The sequence below is a fragment of the Mytilus galloprovincialis genome, chromosome 1 (genome assembly GCF_965363235.1).
Source record: "Mytilus galloprovincialis chromosome 1, xbMytGall1.hap1.1, whole genome shotgun sequence".
NCBI lineage: Eukaryota > Metazoa > Mollusca > Bivalvia > Mytilida > Mytilidae > Mytilus > Mytilus galloprovincialis.
Genome location: NC_134838.1, coordinates 69,308,623 through 69,331,306, shown reverse-complemented (window position 1 = coordinate 69,331,306; position 22,684 = coordinate 69,308,623). Strand labels below are relative to the sequence as shown.

The 22,684-nt window shown below is 29.6% G+C and overlaps 2 protein-coding genes across 6 annotated transcripts in view; one reads left to right on the top strand and one right to left on the bottom strand.

The window, feature by feature from the left end:
* Window positions 1–14,145, bottom strand: part of LOC143082640 (uncharacterized) — a 32,536-nt gene extending 18,391 nt beyond the window's left edge. The window contains exons 1-11 of the mRNA XM_076258438.1: window positions 13,937–14,145; window positions 11,194–11,299; window positions 6,549–6,690; window positions 5,923–6,039; window positions 4,740–4,938; window positions 4,044–4,173; window positions 3,607–3,718; window positions 2,214–2,416; window positions 1,561–1,750; window positions 883–960; window positions 63–223 (exon numbers count right to left, since the gene is read on the bottom strand). Coding sequence (XP_076114553.1) covers window positions 63–223; window positions 883–960; window positions 1,561–1,750; window positions 2,214–2,416; window positions 3,607–3,718; window positions 4,044–4,173; window positions 4,740–4,938; window positions 5,923–6,039; window positions 6,549–6,690; window positions 11,194–11,299; window positions 13,937–13,988 — 1,490 coding nt within the window. The 5' untranslated portion in view covers window positions 13,989–14,145. The remainder of the gene's footprint in view (window positions 1–62; window positions 224–882; window positions 961–1,560; window positions 1,751–2,213; window positions 2,417–3,606; window positions 3,719–4,043; window positions 4,174–4,739; window positions 4,939–5,922; window positions 6,040–6,548; window positions 6,691–11,193; window positions 11,300–13,936) is intronic.
* Window positions 14,146–14,250: 105 nt separating this feature from the next.
* LOC143082610 (tetratricopeptide repeat protein 41-like) overlaps window positions 14,251–22,684 on the top strand; it is a 59,070-nt gene continuing 50,636 nt past the window's right edge. For 2 of the 5 annotated variants that reach the window (XM_076258413.1, XM_076258375.1), the window contains exon 1: window positions 14,251–14,351. The gene's annotated coding sequence lies outside the window, so the exon portion shown is untranslated. Of the gene's footprint in view, window positions 14,352–19,537; window positions 19,646–20,318; window positions 20,336–22,418; window positions 22,560–22,684 lie in introns of those variants that run through there. The other 3 variants (XM_076258396.1, XM_076258404.1, XM_076258386.1) reach the window with 3 other exon arrangements.

Genomic DNA, 22,684 nt, shown 5'->3' with positions numbered 1-22,684 from the left:
GCAAAAACCTTAATCTCAACTTGGTTGTTACCATTAATCCCTGAATTTGAAACTACACTTACTTTGTACTGAATTCTTTCCAGAATTTAGCATAATCTTCTTTTTCAATCTTTTTGATCATATCCAAAGTTTTTCTGACCAGTTTTTTCTTGATTACTTTCAATAATTTATGTTGTTGTAAAGTTTCTCTGGATACATTCAATGGTAAATCATCAGAGTCAACCTGTAAAACAAACAAAAGTGAAATAAAATGTTCAATGCTTTGTGTACAAAATACAAACTTTTGGGCAAGGGAATATGATTTCAATTTATTGGATTTTACAAATTTAAACAGGGGAAGTGACTTCTTTTAATATTTTTTCTGTGCTATTCAGAATTCCTTTTTTTTGCCTGTTTTGGCTTGGCGTTTTGTGTTTCTTTGTGTTTCTGTCGAATGGTTTGAAGATTTTTGTTGGGCTCTTTTTTTTTCTTTCGTTATGGTCTTAATTGCTTCCTTATCACTGTTTCTGTTTGTTTTTAAGATTATATCTAAAAACATTTAAAAGTTCATAAAAATTATCATAAAATCGATATCAAAGACCAATAACTCAAGTATTTAATAGAATTGTGTGTCACAATTTTGATGGGTATTGTTTTTCTGAGGATTTTTTGTACCTGCCATATTTTATCAATATTTACTACTGGAAAAAAATTAACAAGAACTATATAGATAACTTAAAGGATCGTTTTGTGTGAATATTGTGCAGTTGCAGACACAATATTTAAAAAAGATTTTGACAGTTTATAATTGTGACATTTATATCTCATCTTGACATGTGCCATAGAAAATTTCACAAAAGTGCTATTGCATGTATTGTAATATCTTTATAAATTAAAACTTACCATTCCTCTAACAAATGATAAATATTTTGGCATCATGTCTTCAAAGTTATCTGTGATGAATACTCTTCGTACATACATCTAAAAATGATAAAACAACATTAATTGCATTCATAATGCCATAAATTCCCCAATTATTAATATTTAATGTAAATAAAGGTAATTTTACCATGGTCCATAGTCTTCTTAAGCAGTAAATTGAATATTATTTCTATTCTTGAACTTTAACAACAAATGTCAAGATATTAGCTCATAATTGCTTACATCTATTTCATTTGAACTCGTGTAGATAATTTATCATTAGTGACCATACCACAACTCCATGTTTTTATATTAAAAGCAGGTTCTTGAAGTAAGCTACTGATTTTTTAAGGGGCATATTCTGTCAATATACTCATATGCTAAATCAAAACTGCTCAATTTAAACATAATGCTAATGCTATCAAGGGGCACCTTAAAATTCCTCATGCATTCAAGACTTGTATAGCAATTTTTGATAATTAATAAACAGATGTAGTTTATATGAAGGTCATTTAGAGCTTGCTTGATACTGGATCAACATCTGTCTACAATTGACCCTTTGATGTCTTTATAATTATTCATGTTGTTGGTTTTCTGTCTTATTGAAGTATACCCCACATCTTCTTTATTAAAACTACATTAAAATATATCTTTACAAACCTTAATATTGTCAATATTTTTGCCATAGTTCTGGAATGTATCATGTGGTGATGATTTAGGAACAAACAAAATGGATTTAAATGTGACTTCTCCCTCAGCAACGAAGTGGACTTTGGCCAATGGCTCATCACTGTCTTTACTAAGATTTTTGTAGAATTCGTTATATTCTTCATCAGTGATATCTGATTGTCTGAAAAAATAATAAATATCTCATCATTACTTTGAACAAAAAAATATAAATCAAGAATAGGAGTCCACAGGCATCTTAACCCACTCACACTTTAACAATTCAATGTTGAGTATTAAACCAAAAAAATTCTCACTTATTATAAGCATATATTTTAAAAGGTCACATCACAATACACATACATACTATGTTCCAAATAACTGTGACAACAATCTAAAAGCAGACTACTTTGTAACCTGTTTTCTCTTAAACAGTAAAAACATCTTTCTATGGCAATGGGCTAGTTGCTTAATATGGCACATCTAATTCTTGAATATATTTTTTATTCAATTCTTCTAGACTGCTCGTCAGATCATGACAATGATACAGTTGTAATTTTTTTTAAACTAAATTTCAATTACTGCAAAAAGTTGAATTTTATACACAGATTTTTTATAAAAAGATGAAATTTAAACCCAATACTCACTTTCTGGTCCAGATAGGTTTGACACTATTCATTAGCTCCCAATCCCACACAGTTTTAGAGACTTTCTTTGTCTTTGGTTTTTCCTCTTCTTTGTCTTCCTCAACCTTTGCATCATCATCTTCATCGTCTTTGTCCTCATCTTTCTTTTCTGGTTCATCTTTAGTTGCTTCATCGTCTTCAATGGGTTCCTCAACTTCTTCTGTCTGTTAAAAAAAAAAAATAATCTTTTCTATCAAACTGAATATATCGTTCTATGCAACTCTTCAAGACGCTAGCATTTAAAAAAAAATTCTGAACCCCATTTCAAAATCAAATGTGATTTGAAAGTCTCTTCATTGATTCATATGCATAATTCTTAACAAATTTTGTTTATGTCTACAAGTCACTTTTCAGATAATCAAAGATTAAGCCACAGATTTTTTTCCTTGGATGATTTACAGCCTGACATATGGTATAGGCAGAATTTTAAAATGCATTTTTTTGTTGCGAATTTTTTTAGAATTGACAAATTAAAATGTGAGATTAATTGTTGCTATATATCTGTATATGTTGTATACAAACAATGTGATCAAAATTCAAAGTGACTATTTTTTTCAATACCTTTTTTCATCGTAATTTTCACAAAAATACAAACGATGCAAAAATTAAGAAATAATTGATGCAAGCTATACTTTATTGTAATTTTAACATGGGTAGGCATTATAATCGTGATTATTTTTGCCTGAGCGATAGTGAGGGCTAAAATAACACGAATATAATGCCTACCCATTTTAAAACTACAATAGAGTATAGCTTGCTTCAATTATTTGGATTCTGATTAGGACAATTAAGGTAATTTCCATGTTCGATGTGTATAAGGGTAAAGCGATTGTGTAGGCTCTTCCATGAATCTCCCTTTTTTGTTTGTAAAGAAGCAAACAGCTGGAATTGTGATTTTTCAGAGGGAGGATTTTTTGAACAGCTAGCATAAACAGTTGTTGTATCTAGGTCAAATATGTCAATTTCAGAATGCAACACATTACAGTCAAAATAAATGACTTAGTAACAACATTTGCATCATTAAAGAGTTTGGAAGTGTTTTAAGTAAATGAAATATATTAAATGCATGCCAATTTGATAAAATTCATTATTTTGAAGAAGTCAAAATACGCATGTGCGAACAAATTTTATTGGATTTAGAGCATGGGTTTATTCATAAAGCGAAAGAAGCAAGTCATATTAGAATCTACAGTATATTTTTGCCTATAGTCATGATAGTTCAACAGCTTATTTTAATCTTCAGGAGTCTTTTCTGGTGTTTGATGCCATAACCACATATTTATATCTATATAAACTTGGAATCTATGAACAAGGGACCTTTAAACATACATGTATTAGAGAAACTAATCTGTACCTTGCTAGACCAAATGTAAATATTAAAGTTGATAAACTGGCTGTACTTTTTGACGAGGTCTTTCAATGTATTCTCTTCCAAGAAATCATGAGCTTCTTCTTTAAGATGAAGACTAAAATACAAAAGGAAGATGAATGATAAAAAATAGCATAGAAATAAATTCAAATAGGCAAATGTAAAAATATATTTCAATTTGTATTTGATTGGAACTTCATGTCTTTACTAGTTATTTTGTATTTTTTTTTGGTGCTGATTTTACAAATTGTTCTATTGCTCACATGTAACATGTAAAATCAGACACATTCTATGTTTTTGTACTAAGCCAGGAGTCGGTAATCCAGTTGTTGTCTTAAATTAAGATCTATGTTTTTAATATTCTCAAGTTTGTTTTTTATTGAAAAAAATAAAAAATCCCCAGTAATACAAACTAAACCAACCTGATCTGAGTTCCTCTACCTAGTGTGTTTCCTCTAGGATCTTTACTGACACTGAAGGCCTCAGAATCCGACTCCCATACGTGTTGTTCATCATCATTGTGTTTTGATGTTACAATTATTCTGTCAGATACTAAAAAACAGGTATACCATTTACATCTCTAAACAAGCCCTCTTAACAATTCAGTAACGTGTGATTTTTTACCATAGTGCCAGGAAAATATAATATAATATTTTCATTTGAGAAAAGATCCAAGTTTGACACATTCACAATAATTTGCATTTTTTCAAGTAATTGTAAATATAATATGTATAAATAGATCAGGGCTTTTCCAACAAAATGGGCTGTGGAGTGTATGAAGCGAATTTGAATTATTGAATGTGGGTTATAGGTCTTTTTTTCTATTACCATATAATTACCATTGTGCAAAATTATCTTAAAAATGGTTTTTACTTGTAGGGATATTTTGAAAGTCCATTCCTACCCTCCCACGTACATTTTAATGAAATACCCTCATAAAACCAAGTTTGTTTTACAGTTTGTCATGATGGCAGGCCATGAAATTGGTTGTGGTAGGTTGAAATGTTATAATGAAATTAACAAAATCATAGTAATCTGACATGATAGATAGTGGCAAATTCCAAATCCTCAATGTTATATATTTTCATACAAGCCCATGTTTCAAAGGTTGTTCTTACCCAAGAATGATGAGTAGAAACCAACACCAAACTGTCCAATCAAATCTGTCATTTCTGTTGCTGATGAAGCCTCTCCCAATTTGGACATGAATTCACTTGTACCAGATTTGGCTATGGTTCCAAGATTGTTAACCAAGTCGTTTTTGGTCATACCAATTCCTGTGTCTGTTACATGGAGAACATGATTGTCTCTATCAGCCTACCAAATACAAAATTATATATACTGTTTGTATCTAAACATGCTAAATGTTCATGCTACAATGTTATTGATATTAATCATTCCAGATACTGAACCTTTGGGCACAGTATAGATAGCGGTGTTTTCCTAATGGCCTTTTAGCATTATGGCTACAAGATGCTATATTTCTGATGCTATCTGATTTTCTTTCAGATTGTGTTATGGATGCCATGCTATAATTTTTAGAAAGAAGATGGTATTTCAAATTTCCTTTTTTTACCAGGGATGCTATATGAAATATATATCTGGCGAGGACACTGGATAGTGATCGAGGATATTCATTTTCCCTGTCTTGCATTTCTTTCATTGGAGTAAAAATATCGACAGAATGTTCAGAATTTCGAAAAAATTATTTAGATTCTTAACAATTAATGATTGTACTTTTTCTTAAATATGTTAAATCTTGGACAGAAAATCTCCATTCTTAAAACAGTCCCTGAAATCAAAGCTTATATAAATATTGAAAACAAATCTATTATACAAATGTGCATTCTCAAAGCAATCTAATAATAAACTGCTTTATGTAATGTTTTATTTGATTGATCCCACAAGACATAAAACAATCACTTGTACACATTCTATCATTATAGCAACAGATTCACATTTCTTAGGCCATACAAAACATTTTTTTCAGTTATAATCTTTTTCCAATCAATAAAAGGGAGATAACACACACACTTTACACATATTAATTTGGATCTTATATTCTATACCTTTGTATAACATTAATTGGTTCAAAGACAATATTTTATATTCATTTGTTATTCACAGGTGGACATTAGTAAGGTCCAACAGTTTACAACTACTTAAATTTGGCACCAACGTTTTGGATTCTATTTCTTTTCAATCAATATCTCTCTTTATATTATGTAACATTTTATCTCTTTTTATGTATTTGCATGATAAGTATAATAATAAGTGTAAACTTAGTGTGGTGTTCCTTACCTTAATTTTAATACTGAATTCATCAGTATGCCGTAAAGCTTCTTTATCTGTTAAAGAAACAAATCTGATTTTGTCTAAGGCATCAGAGGCATTTGAAATCAACTCTCTCAAGAAAATCTGAAAAACAAAAAAACATCATAATTTTTTGAAGGTGTGTAAATAGTAGACATGCAATCTTTTCAACTGTAGTGTTTCTTTAAACTTGTCACTAAGAAATGTGTGTTTGATTTTTACTAATGGTGCTGGCTTTGCAATTATTGATCTGTTAGCAAATAGTTTAAATAGTATGTTAAGCAGGAACTACATGTATAAATGTTTCTTAATTTTTTTACTGCCTATTCTCAATACCTTTGTCCATTCCCTTCCTGAAATAAATTTCACCTTTCAAAGAAAATGTAAACATGTCCAAAATTTTTTTTACATGTTTTGCCAAAGTCGCATGTATTTTCTTAGGTTGCACAGGTGTTGAATGTGGTGATGGATCTGCTAACGCTTCCTGTGATCTCCCCTGTTTTTTTGTGAGGTTGGAGTTACTCAGTCCTTTGCTTTCTTGTTATGTGTTGTATACTGTTGTTTGGCCATTAGTAGTTATCATACTTCAAATTTAACGGTTTAATGTAATTTACCTCCTTATTTTTGTACAATGAGTTGATAATAAGTTTCATCATTCTGTTGACTTCAGCTTGGAACACATGTTTCTCAGCCTTGTCTCTCATTTCTTTCATCTGTGCTACATTCAATCCATCCAACTTAATAGCTTCCTCCTCTCTGCAAAGAAAAATTTAAGTAGTGAAAATCACAATTACAGAAATTTTTTGTGAATTTTAAACGAAAGACATCAATTCATACTTAAGGTTTAATCATTAGGGTACATGTAGGTAAATTGATATCTTAACCAAATTTCATTTTGATTTGGGCTGAAAGTATGGGATCAAATATTTTTGTTTACAGGACACTGGGACAAGCGAGTTACCAATATTTTTCTGCCCAACAGCATAAATTGCTGTTTAAATGTCAGACAGTTATTTCACCACATTTCGTAAAATTTATTGATAGGTTGCTTTCATTTTCAAATTCATGATTTATTTATAAATCTAATCATATGTTAGCAAGTATACAGGATACCTGAAGCAAGATATTTTCTCTATGGTTATTGTTGTCATGGTTGTAAGAAAAGGAGGTATCAAAAATTAAAAATCACTATCTGACAAAAAATGTGTACTGTGATTTTATGTATAACATAAAATAGAAAATAGGACTTGTTAATAATAATATCAATCTATTCTGATTGTAGGCTTTTTCTGGATTTTCTAATACTTGATAAAAACATGCAAGATTTTTTCTATCACTAGATTTTGGCAAAGTCATCAGACAAAATATCTTAATAATTGCTTAACAGACACATTTAAGACATGTGTTGATTATTCTCATCATTAAGCTCTTTTAGCTGATTTTTCTGCAATACTAATCTTCAGTAATCAATCTTTTAATAATTAACTATCTCTATGACAGTCTATTCTACTTGTTTTTGGCCAAATTTTATAACGATTTAATCAAACAACCAATCAATGACAATTGCAAGTGGTCAGAAAAAAAGATATGTCTACATCCAACATAATAGCAACCAGATGCAAAGTACAAAGTCTTTATCATTACTGTTATCTGGTACTAATTATACTAATGATCAGTCAACTGCAGTATCTGATTGAGACAAAATAATTTTTACACCTAGAAATCAGACAATCTACTCTATCAGATCAAGACTGAAACTTACAACCTGGATTAGGATTATTGGATTATGGTTCTTTAATACCCCTAACCAATAAATGATGTAACATCTTTTAATGCATTGTGAACTCAGATTTTTTTACATTCTTGATTATAAATAAAATATAATGTTTATGCTAAGGTTGGTTTTATCTGTGTATTTATTGGATAATTGATGTATTATTACAGTTCTGCAGAAAGTCTTATCTTCAATAATAGCAAGCTGTAAAGTGTATCAATGCAAACCACTTATAAAACTATATAAATCACATTATTTTCAATTATCATGCTTATTGCATTCAATGCACATGGTAGTATGAGGTTATATATATTTAGAAATTTTATTTCTTCATGCTCTCTAATAAAATAGTCATTGATATTTTTATGTTTATGTTCTTAAAATCAGTGGACAAAAGAAATATGCAAAAGAAATCTGATGTACAGTAGTTGTCGTTTGTTTTAATATGTAATTTATATGTGTTTCTCGTTTTTATATAGACTAGACTGTTGGTTTTCCCGTTTGAATGGTTTTACACTAGTAATTTTGGGGCCCTTTATAGCTTGTTGTTCGGTGTGAGCCAAGGCTCCGTGTTGAAGGCCGTACATTGACCTATAATGATTAACTTTTATAAATTGTTATTTGGATGGAGAGTTGTCACATTGGCACTCACACCACATTTTCCTATATATATCTAAGAATGTTAAATCATTAATTGAAGTACTGGTTTAACAGGCTCCCTTATTACGTCTGCAAATTCTATTCCTACATGTGTTACCTCAACATATTGAAATCAACAGAAATGAATGCTTGAGAAGAACCACATAAATATTTTTTTTTCTTCACGAGATTGAGTTTTTGTACTTTTTAAAACTTTATCTGGTGTAGTGTTGCTATGTCTGGTAAATATAACTCCATCTCTCAACAGCTTAATTGCATAACATATCTGCAGTAGCATGTTAGTTTAAAATCAAGAAATTCAATAATCAAAGACCTGTATATGTTCTACATCAGATACATGTATATGAAAGTGTTAAGTCTAATTTACTTATTTTCCTCAAGTAAATTTATTCTAAGTATATGTACTCTAAATGCATTAATTATTTCTATTTTTCAAGAATGAACAATTTTGAAAAATGTCTGAATACAGATCTAAGTTCAAGTTGTCAGAATGTGAGTTCTTATTATTGCGACACCCACCAATCCACATTAATAAAAACCTTGCAATAATTTCTGAATTCACAGTACATGTTCATGTATTGTATTCACTATTGAAAGTGCATATGTAAATTTCAACCATATAAATGGTACATGTATTCACATGCATCATACACAACATCATTTTGGCAAAGGCAACCTTTGACATTATAAAAACTGCAGCTTTTTTCTCCAAACTTCTATTTATAGTCATCACCTTGTGGGTCCCCTTGACGTTTATAAATAGTACACAAAAAACACTCATCAATAATATGCATGACTTGTGTGTGAAACAGAAATATCAGAAAAATGTTCTGTTTTTATTATTGTAACAATTTCTGTGATGGAAGTAGCAGTTTATTATAGATACGTAATAAGTTACTAACATCAACACTTGGCAATGGATGGGAAGAGATGATAATTTATCATAGCATCTAATTCACTCTTCAGAGATCTATGCAGATACTGTTATGATATAAAGAATCTTTGTCAACGTCAGACTTAATTACATATGTTTTGTATTTCTGATATTGCTATTAAAAATAATTCTTTAATATGATTAATAGCCAACAGTTTCAAAGTTCTGTCAAAAGAGATTATGTGAATAGACAAATTCAATTAAGCGTACGTATCTTTAGGCCTTCAACTTTCTATAACCAAATGATAAAAACAATACACATTCAATTTTCTGTTCGATACATTAACTACATATATTATACTTTAGAATTCCTGTTTAAAAATCAGTTGCCAACAGTCTATTTACGGCATGTGGATCTACATGTATATAAAGGGATACTTTTGTTGCAGTCAAACTCATGGTGTGGACTTCCAAAGTTCAATTTGCCACTTGAATTTAAACAAGCAACAAATAAATAATCAATCAATTTATATTTTTTCATTAGAATCTTTTATTGCTTAAATTTATTCCTTGTGATGCCTACTTTACAGAAATTTACAACATACTTTACCAATCTCTAATGAATAAACTAGCAATTTCTGTTCAATTATTACAATATGCTAAACTTATTTATAAATGTATATTACAAATGTACTGCCAATCATCCAAAGGTAAAATTAGTTCTTACAAATTAGCTGTTTGATTGATGCCAATTAGAAAAGTTCAACAGTCACGGTCTAACTAATATTACACATACATTGTATTGATACTACTTTGCTAATCAACATGTACAGTAAAACAGCAGATACATGTATGAAATTATGCTTAGTCAAGATTCAGAATTTCTATCTGGTTTACTTCTTTATTTGTTTGACCTTTCAATTGTTTAGAATTGAGCAATAACAAATTATAACTTATATGATTACATGCAAGTAACAAGTCAGTATGGTCAGATTCATTAATAAAATGCTTGCTGAGCCCAGCCTGATACAACCGCAGACGTCGAACCCTAAAGAGATGGGGCAAATTTTGACAAAATATTCAAGCTCGATATTGCCTGAATTTGGATTGTGATAAAATTTTTGACATACTATAAGTTTCTGACACAAATTAAATGTGGTCAAAGATCTTAAAAATCTATTGAGCAATACTGTACAATTAAGGATTTCTTCTTGAAACCTTTTAAATAATCTGAAAAAACTCCCCCAAACTCTTTGACTCCCTGTGCCCCTGGGGACAATTACCCCCAAACTCAATCCCTGTCTTCTCTTTGTAGTATAGAACCTTTTTACAAATAAGAATTAAAATGTAGTCCTGGTGACCCTTAACATGTATTAATTATCTGTCACTGGAAATTAAGCAACCATACAAATGTACAATTCAAAGAAAAAGAACATAATCTGAGAAATATTTGGACACAAATATTGTTTTCACTTCTCACTTCCTACTGTTCTTTCAAACATGATGAGATAGACAACATGTGTATATCTTATTGTGCTCATTTCAGTGCAAAGTTCTAAATAATACTAACTGCCATGTATCAGTCAACTTGAGCTGTATTTTTGGATCTATTTGAAGAAGCTGGTTTACATTGAAAAACAACTATCAGACACTAGACAGACAGTCTCACTCTTGGCCATTTCTTTGAAGGCAGTTTCAGAATTTTTAACTGCACTGCATTTTCCAAGCTCAAACTAGTTTTAAAATATATGTATACACGATATAGTGGCCAGCCAATTTGTTAAAAATGTTTCTGACAATCAAATATATGCTTTTACTCAGTTTTACACAAAACATTTTGTACATTGACAAAGTGACAATTACACAAGGTTAAGGTCCGTTGGTGTGTTAGAGTACAGTAAATGCACCTCTTTTTTTTAGGGGGGGGGGGGGGGTGTTATTATTCTTTTACCTTGCAACAACTTCATCATCAGTCTTTGATCCTTGTCTACTTTTTCCAATGTCCTCATCAACACTAGCTTCATCTTCATCATTTTTGTTCTCAGCCAAACATAATCCTGAAATAAAATATAACATTACATGTACATGTATAAGCATCAAATCTATTATTTGTATCAAGAAAATAAGATTATATTGAAGATGGCTTCTTACATGTCTAATATTCTTTATAATCCACGAAATAAAATGTATCTGACCATTTTCGCAGATTTTTAGAACAGACAAGATTTCAATGATTATACATTTATTACATACATGTAAGACATGATGAAGAGGACATGTGGCAATGTTCTTTGACTTTCACTTGATGCTTTTGAGAATAAATCTGAAATTCTCATTTGCAGATTGAGAATGTCTTGACCAAAAGACAACCCTGACTTTGAAGTTATTGTACCATAAATGCTTATGAATCAGAGAAAAAAAAAGAATAATTTTCAACTACATGTACCTTGCAAGAACATGATTGAACAGATATAAAATTTTATTTTTCCCCATCAAATTTAACATTACATTTTGTGTTATGATATAGGTATAATCTGTGTGATAGATCCAAGGTTTTTATTGCACTGGGGAGATACAAAAATAGATGTGTTCTTTTCATGCTTTCCTATCATCTTGCATGTTTTGATCGTTTATCTTTTACTTCAAAGCTTTATGTCAGGTAAAACAAATAAACAATGAGTTAAAACTGTTTATGACTTGCTGATTTACTTTAATGCTTCTTTACTATTTCACTTGCTCAATGATTTGCATATGACCATTAACATGAAAATAAGCATGTCAAACAATTTGAAATTTTCAAAAAACAAATGGTACACATGTAGTTTCAGTCCAATGAAAGTTATAACAATTATTTTGGATGTTTATAAAAAAATTGGGGTATTAGAGCGAGTCATATGGAGAATTTGAGGAGTTTTTAATACCCTATAGTGTATACCCCTATAAAAGCAAATGCATACATGTAAAAATGTATATGTCAGGGCTTCAGTAATGTTTTTCAAGTAAAAATGAAAAATTCTTTAAATATCCATTTAATAATAATATTAATGACAAATACCGCCTCCCTTCCCTGAGGAGATAAGAAAAAACAACTTGACACAAATAGCTCATTAAAATGATAGGCTTTACTAGAAAAAGTATAAGAAAATTTGTCACTTTGTTTTTGTTTAGATATGGTGGTTCAATGAGGTCACCGGTGGTCTTATAATAAAAAGAATTCAAAATGTTTTGTCCCAAAGCTTTTGGTAGCCGAGCCAATTTCGCACAATTATGAAAGATTATCTTTGAAAACAATGTACATGTAACAGTTCTGATGTTCCAGTCTGCACGGTTAGCCACTAGTCTGATGCCCCAAACTAGTAAATATTGATTCGAACTAGTGAAATTTTTCAAAATTTCATATAGGCATATAGGGACAAATTTTGATATTTAGTTTCTTTATTTATTATTGAAAATCGTAGACAACTATTGATAATCCACATAACTTGAGGTGGTTTCTGCATATTGTTAAGGTGCAGTCACTTTCTATTGGTGTTTAATCATTTTCAAGTTTAAACTTCATTAAGTTTTGATTTTAGACTTGATATTGGTAGTTTTAAAGTTAAAACAGGTCTGTGGGCATTAAAGCATTGACGTAATGTACATGTTATAATGTAAAAATTGGATCAAAAGGAGGTCTCGCCATGAATGTATATTTCAATATAAAGAGACAAATGTTATTGTACAGCCTTCAATCTCAAGTTGTTTTAATGAATGAGCTACACTGATCTCCGTAGAAATTTCTTATATCATTCTGGTTAACAGAATTACAAAATACCTTCTGGTTTCTACAAAAAATAACATCCCATTCATAACATTATTTTTTAAGAATTGAGCTTATTTCAGGTAGCAATACATTCTACTAATATAGTGTCACATTATAATTACCATGTAGTACATTTGTAGCTAAAAGGATCCCAGGAGAACACTGAAACTTGACCCAAAATCAATCCATGTAAATGAAGTCATTTCTTAATTAATTGTTACTGTGAAATATGAAATGAACGAGAAAACAGTTTCAAAGTGCATAAATATGAAATTGAATGTCATCTATCCAACTTTTTACTAGTTGTTGACTATTTTTAGACGGTTTTCGTTAAATTGAGACGTCACAAGATAAAATGCCTGATGCCACAAAAGAAAAGACTATTATAATGATGTCAATTGCTAACTATCCGACCTTGTGTCGGACATTCCAAATACAGAAAAGTTCCAAGACTAAGATTTCTGACAACATTGAAAACAAACCAGAATTTGAAAAAGCCTCAACAGGACCTCAGACTCAGGGCTATAGTTCCAATTTCCAAGGAACTCAACAATTTTTTTGACAAATTTAAAGAAATAACACACCAATGAATCCACGTACATGTATCTCCAGAACCACTCCTGGTACTAGCAAAAATTATTTCCTTGTGTAAATCTTTGTCTTTGTAGAAGTGCATAACGACTTTGACTTGAAATCATTTCAAGACATTTCATTTCTTTCCAAAATACATTTCATTATTGCTGACTCGTAAATTAAGGTTAATTAAAAGATAAGAACAATCAACGAATCAATGACACCGAAGATACCCCACACCTCCGATTCTCTTTTTATGGAAGCCGACAAAAACATGAGATTGTGCCGGTACTGGTGAAAATGCACTGTAAATGCTTACCACTGATAAACAGAACTCCAAATAGCGCCAAGTAAAACGTTTTCCACCTCATACTTTTGCCGTTGGTTGATGGCTTTACTAAGATTGATGCACTGTTGTTAAAATTTTAACTTTTTCAACCTAAAACGTGAAAAATTCGCCTCGTCTGTCCGTCAGATCGTTCTTGGGATTCCCTTTTGGTAAAATGAACCAATCAACTTTCACCACGACCTTAGAATTAACCAATCAAATCATCACAAGTAAAAACGGACTACTCCAAACTTGGCCGGGTATGATTGGTTGTCAAAATTTATGCAAAAGCAGGGCCACTTTCTTCCGTATCAACACTTCCGGTTCCGGAATATTTTAGTTTACATGCAGTCTTGGTGATCAACACCGAAGAAAAATCATATGATTTAAACTTCATGAAAGCTTTGTAAGAAAAGAATAAGTGTGAACCCCTTATCATGAGTGATTTGCAATTGATATATGTCATAATTTAAATTCCTACGTGAAGAAAATGCTTCATAATTAGTAAAACACTTTATTTTATAACTATTTACTTGTTGTGTTGATACAACTGTTGAACAGCCTGAGTCTGTTGAGTGTTGTAGTGTTGACTGTACAATATACATGTTTGACAGCAGTACTGCCAAGTATTTATGAAGCAAATGGTCAAAATCGTAAAGAGAAAAGAGAAAAAAATTATAGACCAAAGAAAAATGCAGCCAAATAAGCATGAAAATACATGAGTCAGTCCTGTATCAAGTCTGTTTGCTCCCAAAACACATTTGAACCTTACACGATCGCACCCCACATGTTGGCCTCCTGGGTCTGTTTCATACCTATTTTATTTAAATTATCAAAATATTTTATTCATGATTTTTTTAAGTGAAATATTTTTTTCGTTGTTGTTAGACATGTTAGACATGTTACTGTTAGATGATTAATCTTTTATTTATTTAAGATAACCTTTCATTGGCTTTGAATCTCATGTCTCTCTTTAACAAGTCTTGGATTGACTTAGTCTTTGATCTTCATGACAATATTCATTTCGTTGAATTTAAAAAAAAAATCCCAAAAGAAAACCTGTTAACGTTTTTAGAATGTCACCTTATTTTATAACAATATTAAAAAAAAACCACTTACTTTATTTATTTCCTATAGTAGTACACTATTCAAGCATGATTAAAAACCCATTCAACACTAAACCATTATAAATGGGTGCATCTATTACTCTGTCAAACTATGACAAACAAGTCCCATGACAAAACATGAAAAGGAGCTAATTATAACAGTAACAGACACCGATTCAGTCAGCTCTGGGACTAGTACTGATTACTCAAATGTACCCAAATTATGCAGATGAAAAATCGAAACCAATATTATGTTTTGGGATGATATTGAAAGACATTTAAATACTAAGGGGACACATGTAGGTCTTGTCAAAATTTGGAAATCAGCTTGATAAACTTGTGAAACTAGAACTACTATTTATTTACAAGATTTACAGCTGAAAATAAGCAATTAGATCTATTTTAGTCATCAAAAACTATTGCTAACTCATGAATCAAACACATATATATATCATTGTCAACTTGCACATTTTACCTTTTAAAATTTCATGGAAGAAAAAAAAATAATATAGAACTTTTTTTTGCTACAACCTGTGAAAGATTTTTTTTCGTTATAGAAACATTCAGTTTAATATGATTTCACTTTTCTAGCTACATATATAAAGTGTCAATCTTTTCAATAACTGAATCTGATGAGCACATTACCAATCATCTTCAACTGTGGTTACTTGAAATGTTGCATGCATCTTGATCCAATGGATCTAAATGAGGTAAATGATTATCTTTCAAGAAATCAATGTATAGTAGAAGTTTTTTTTTTAATTCACACAAATGAACCACAATAACCACACCGACTTCTAATAACAAATAATTATACAATATTCTGCAATTGTAAATGTTTGACAGAGTAATAGTGATGTTATCTGGTTTTTCTTTTTTGCAGTTTTTTTGTCTTCAAAAAACATAACAAAATCTGGCCAGTTGCTTTTGGGTTATGGCCCCTAAAATGCTAAATTACAGTATTTATGATTTCTAAAAAAAAATGTAAGATTTTGCAGTGATGAATCAAAACTTTGAACATTAGAAGTATACTAATTCAATATTATGATGTACATGTACACTGTATGCAAAGTTCTTTATCTACATTGTACATGTAATAAAAAAGATGATGAGATCATAATTTACTATGATCACTACAAAAAGTGTCAATTTTCCAAAACTCCATTTGCCCATTACTGATTAGAACCTGTTGTAACACAATTATAACACAAATTGCTTCCCTTTGTCAATACATGTTCTAGTAATTTTTAGACTGGTTCTATTTTGGTAAAAACAGAGCATGAGCCGTTAATCTTGCAAACTTGTGACATATTGGGATTTTAACCAATTGTTAGTGAAAAATAACTACTGAAAGGTTTTTAGCATAACACAAAATTAATAATAAATGTATTTAAAATATTTGAAAAGCTTCAAAGATTGCACATGCACATCAATAAAAATGTATTTTCCTCCTAAGGGAGACAACTGAAAAATGGATCTCTAATTACAGGGTCATTCATTATATTAAAAGAAATTGGCAAATAAACTGACATTATCCTATTAATTTTATCTATGGATTTATCACCATGAGCATGAAATCTTATTATACAATTTGTATGAGATTTTTAAATGTTTGACAATTCTTTGTTTCCTGACGTTAATTTAACATTTTGTTAACAGTTAGTGTAAAAAATTTAAAAAAAAGAACTGCAGAACCTTTGTATAAATTTTTTTTTTTTAAAATCCTACATTTTGTTGTCAGTTTCTTCCATAAATATTCAGTCTGTGGTCAAAGTTTTTGAAATTTTAATACCTTGATTAAACTATCCTGGATTTCTACCAAACATGGATAGAAGCTTGTTTATGATCATAAGAAAGTGCAAAAAAATGTATCCAGAAGTAAATTTTGTAAAAATAAAATTCCTGTTTTTCTGAATTTTCTTTACAAATGGACATAAGTTTTTCTCAGGAAACATTGAATTCACTTAGTGGTTAAAGTTTTAAAACTTTTAATAACTTTTTGAACTATCCTGGATTTCTACCAAATTTGGACAGAAGCTTGTTTGTGATCGAAAGATAGTATCCAGAAGAAAATTTGGTAAAAAAAAATTCCAATTTTTTGGTATTTTACGTATAAATGGACTTAAGTTTTTCTGCCAGGAAACAATACATTCACTCTGTGGATAAAGTTTTTAAAATTTTAATAACTTTCTTAAATTATCCTGGATTTGTACCAAACTTAGACAGAAGCTTGTTTATTATCAAAAGCTAGTATCTAGAAGAAATTTTGTTGAAATTTTGTACCTGTTTATCTGTATTTTACTTACAAATGGACTTCCAGTCAACATTACATACAGTCTGCAGTTAAAGTTTTTTTTAAATTAATTAGATTCATAAACTATCCTGGATTTTTACCAAACTTGGACAAGAGCTTCTTACAATCAAGAGGTAGAATGGAAAGGAATATTTCTATTCATTTTTTTCCTCAATTTTGTTGAGCCTGCGATTGACAGCAAATGAAGACGAGACACTAGGTTCAGCGGAAACCCTTACAAGTTTTTAATTAAAGTTATTTTTCAAATTAATGGGGTCAGGTGTTACCCGAAAGCCTAAAAACAAGAGGGTTGAGATTCCCAACTGGGATTTGATACAAGGGTGTTTGGGAATGGTCCTTTTAATGACAAGGATATCCATGTCAGAAGCTCACTATCAGCTCAACTTGCAAGCATGCTTGATTTTCATGCTGATAAAGTCTATCAAAAATTACATTATTTTGTCTTTAAAATCAACATATTTATTAAATTTTCAAAATCTATTTCAAATATGAAAAAGATTAATTATTGTTGATTAATATATTAAATATAATTACATGTCTATTTCATCCCGCACCTCTAAACTCATAAATTTACAATAGATATTTTGCAGGATTTTCAAATTTTCATTCCCTTCTACATGTATATCATGTACATGTTCATGTGTTTTATGAAGAAAAGACCTTGATGGAATTTATAGAATACAATGTATTGTATGTATCTTTTTTTCTCATCTGAATCAAGCTGTCAGCTAAGAAAAAATTTGAAAAACCACCTGCCACATCAAACACTTTTTATGTCTTTTAAATTCTATATATATTACATATAAAATTGCAGATGTGGTTTGGTTGCATTGAGATATCTAACTATCAAAGGTAGTAGTAATGTCAATCAATCTTTTTGATGAAAATAAAATAAAATTTATGTATGGACTTAACATGCTTAATTTAAAAATTTGATTTGTGTTTATGAATTTATGAAATCTCCTAAAATTTCATGTTTTTCTCAATGAAAATCCCTCTTCTTGACAAGTTAAAAGCTGACATTATTTTGCGGGAAAATGAGAGCAAACATGTCTTTTGAAAGTTATGCATGTTTTATCATTGTTTTTATAAATGAAAATTAAAAAAAATGTTATACAATTGATGTGAAATTTATTTGAAATTTACTTTGGTAATGATACTATCGATTGTTGCTTGATGAATATGTCCAGCATTAAAAAATTTTAAGCATTTTCAGCCAGGACAACGAGAACAAATTAACTACTAATACAATAGGTAGGTGACTAAGCTTCTGCAATGCAGTACATGTATGTTGACTGTGATTGAGTGGCAGGAAAATTGGATTACCACTCAAAAATAAGTACAGTAAGTTGGAGAGTGGAAGAGAAATTTTGGCTTATTGTTGCAATTTAATTTATCAAGAGTTATTTCATTGGATGGGAAAATTCAAAAGTATTATACATTGTGTACATGTATTTCTATACCTTATTCAACCCTGTAATGACAAACTTGGATTTTTATTTCTTCATAAAAAAAAAATTCATAACCTTCTTTGTAAAACTAAACTGATATTTCTTTTCATTATTCACATTTTTAAAGGAAGAAAATGAGGAGATTTTTTATGTTTTCCACTATGCCTTGAACCAGGCTTCCCAAAAAGCAATATTTTTACATGTAAAATGAAAGTACCCATCTATCCGTATATGTACAATTCCGAACATACATTTTCCATGATTGATTGATGATGTTATTGATTTTTTTATTTTTGATGCACATCATTTGTCAAAGAAAAGAAAAACTTCAGTCCTTTTAAGGATTAATATTGTAACATGTAATTTCTTTAACACTTTAAAGGCTGCTTTAATTAAAAACATAAAATTGGCTATTTGCGTGATGGGTTCCGTATTGTAACAAACATATGACATTAAATATATATTGATCAAAAAGTGAAAACTTGCCATGACAAGAAAATTTAAACCTATAACAATTAATACGGAGCCATCATCGGCTGGTGTAAACATTTTTACAACTTGACTTTTATTTTAAAATGTTTAGAAGGACATTTAAAATTTTATTGCTTGTATTTGTGAAGTCGGTAGTAATCATTTGAGAAGACTTTCAAATTCATTCAGCTAATAAAATGGCATATGAGTCAGGAGCTGTGAAATTGATGTATATTTGAGTCCATTGATATTGATAATCTTTTATATCCTCTCTTTGAAACTTGCGACAATATGCTACAGTTGTGATCACTTATTATAGTTGGCATTTGCTATACACTGTATATATTTAATCTGAAATGTAAGTATAATTTGATTAATGTAAATTGTCAGTCATGTCAGTGAAATTTATTAAACGATTAAACAGATTTAATTGAAAAGAGAAAGTATTTCATATTTTCATAATTTGCTACTTTGTCACAGAAATTTAAGACCTTTAAAACCATATACTTGTTTCATGTCTTGGCAGAAAACATGATATAGAAACAAATTTTAATTTAGAAAATGTTTTTTACTCATAAATGTTCATGAGGGAAATGTTCTGGACTTAAAAGATTCTTATCCAATTTTTTTTTTTATAAAATAGTAGACAGGAAAATTTGGGTTCTACAGAACCAGGAAGTTTTAAACATTTTTTTAATGCCTTTTTGTATTGTATAAAATGATAATTATTAAATACACAAAAGTTGTTTCAGCTTTGTTGCCTTCGTGACTTAATATTTTGATAATATCTTTAAAAAGGGTTAACTGTGTGTTTTCTTAAAAATTTGTTACTTAGTTTTTAGTTAATCTGAGACATTTAAATAGTAAATTTTCCGTGTGTTTGTAAATATTATGTTTACTATAGATATTTAATCGTCTTAAGTTGTCTGGATTTCGTTAACCATGTTAAGTAACATGTTCCATGCATACCTGCATTTATTTGTTGTTATATTGAATTAAACTGGGGCAGTTAAACCCATTGTGTCAACTTTCATGCAAGTAATTTCAAGTACGGATAAGTTATTTTTTTGCATCTGGATTTGTATAATAAATTGTCAAAGCTATTGTATACATGTTATGATGTAAGTGAAGTTATGTTATCTTTTTGTTCTCAAAGAAGACAATTTAAGATAGGATTTTTGTTTGTCAATTGCGTAAGTATCTACGTATATGTAAGAAGGGCAAACCGTGATATATGGATTAAAATGTAGTAAAAAAGTACTATAATTGAAATGATATAATCTTTTTGGACTCTTTAATAACAGAATTCAATTTAGGATTTTGTTTGCCTTTTTTCGTAAGTATTTTATTTATAAATTGAAAACAATAAACATTAATATTCTTAGCTGTCATTTAAAAATAAAGAATATGGATTCATTTAGTAAAAAAGAACAAAATGGTGAAAAAAAAGAATGAAATGTCTAATGTACAAGTAAATCAATTTTTTATTGCCTTAAATATTTATAATCAATGGCAAAATGTTTCAAAGCTTTGCACGTGTCTGTAGTGAACTAATGGATGCGTTTACAGTTCATATACCGTACACCAAAAAAAAATAATGGCAGCAGATGTTTTGTAAACGTTTTACATCTAAAAAAGTTATTACAAAAGTGATACAAAATTCATCAATGTTATAGATCCATTCTTATTGTTGGATAAAAGTTTTCATGGATTTTGTCGTTATAGGTGAACCACAAATTTAATTGCTCAAATAAGTACAAATTTCTATACATTTTTTTGCTGATCGTTAAAATTGTAAATTCAAACATCCAAGAAATTAAATTTTTGGCTCCATACTTGAAAATTGGCCATAGTACCCTTGAACATGATTGAATATATAGTATGAATAGGTTTTTGACTTTTGCCTGTTATTTTCTTAAAGTTAAATTAGAAGAAAATGGGAAATAACTAGTATAATATAACAGTATTGAATTCCAAAGGAGGGGTTTGTTTTAATGCAGAATTATTTACTTTTGTTTTGCCTTGTACCACAAATTAAATTTTCTTGAAATTAGCATGTTACATTAAATTAACCTTTCTTTTTGAAAAATAAGTAGATTTCAATGCACTCGTAACAATTGCTCTGGTTTGGGGATTCTAATACATGAATGATATGTATTTGTAGTGTCTAAAAAATACATTGTTTACAAATTAAAGTGTAGAGTTCATAAACTTTTTTAATTCTCTTTTTAGTCAATTAACGAGTTTAAAAATTTGACATGCAAGACAGGGCTTATAAATTTGATCATTTAGAGCATACATGTACATATTTTTGGGTGTATTACATCTAGGATTATAGCAACATTGTGTCTTGGTTCAAGTTGTCATGTCTGTATTCAATTACAATGTAAAGACATGTAGCTCACAATGGTTTAGTATGGTTTTTGAACTTGTCCATTAAAAGTTTGAAGGCCACAAAGTGAATATAGATGCGTTTTTTCATTGTTAGTTCATTTTCTTATTGATTTTCATCTCTTTATTCTATATTCTATTATCTATTTTATTTGAAAAATACTTTTATATTAAAAAGTGCATTTCAGCGACCATTGTTCTATACAAAATAGATATACATGTTTAAATGATTTCAGCACCACGGTCTTATTTTCTGATAAGTTTTTGCTAAAGTTAATTGAAAGATTCCTACATATCGTAGATGTTTATAATTGTATGGAGGTTTTTCATTAAAGAAATAAGACAAATCAACATGTATATGTCAATGTATTTCCCCTGACCTTTTTTTCTTTCTTTACAATCAAATAAACTGTTGTACATAATGTATATTGACTGCTTCTTGACTGCAAATGTATTTTGACAAAAGAAAAACTATTCCTTTTATTAAAAACATTTATCTTAACCAATATCTGAATTATAAATTGCTTTTATCTTTTCTCATTCATATATGAATACAAAATGTAAATTTCATGGTCATTTGAAGAGCAGTTGGTAAACATTCATTTTACGTTTAAATATTTAATTACTCAATTTATTTACCATATTGTTAAAAAAGGGAGACAGTTTGTTCATGTATTGTCAGAGAAACAGGACCTGGATTTGTTTGAATTTCATATAAGTGAACAATTTATAAGTTACAGGTTATCTGAGGATATTCCTTTGAGGCTAACGGATATTCAGTTACAAAGGGCTTTTGCTTGGTTGCAAGTAGGAGGCTTGAGAAATTTACGACCTAAGGTGGAAACCTTTAGGATTAATAACTGTATATATAAGAAATTTAGGTATATTTGAAAATCATTTGCTACTTTAAGTTATAAAATACAGTAAGCAGGTTTTTTCAGTTAAAACTTGTCAGGAAGAATTGGAAAGAGTGGAACTAGACACGCTAAGGGCATTTTGTACAATA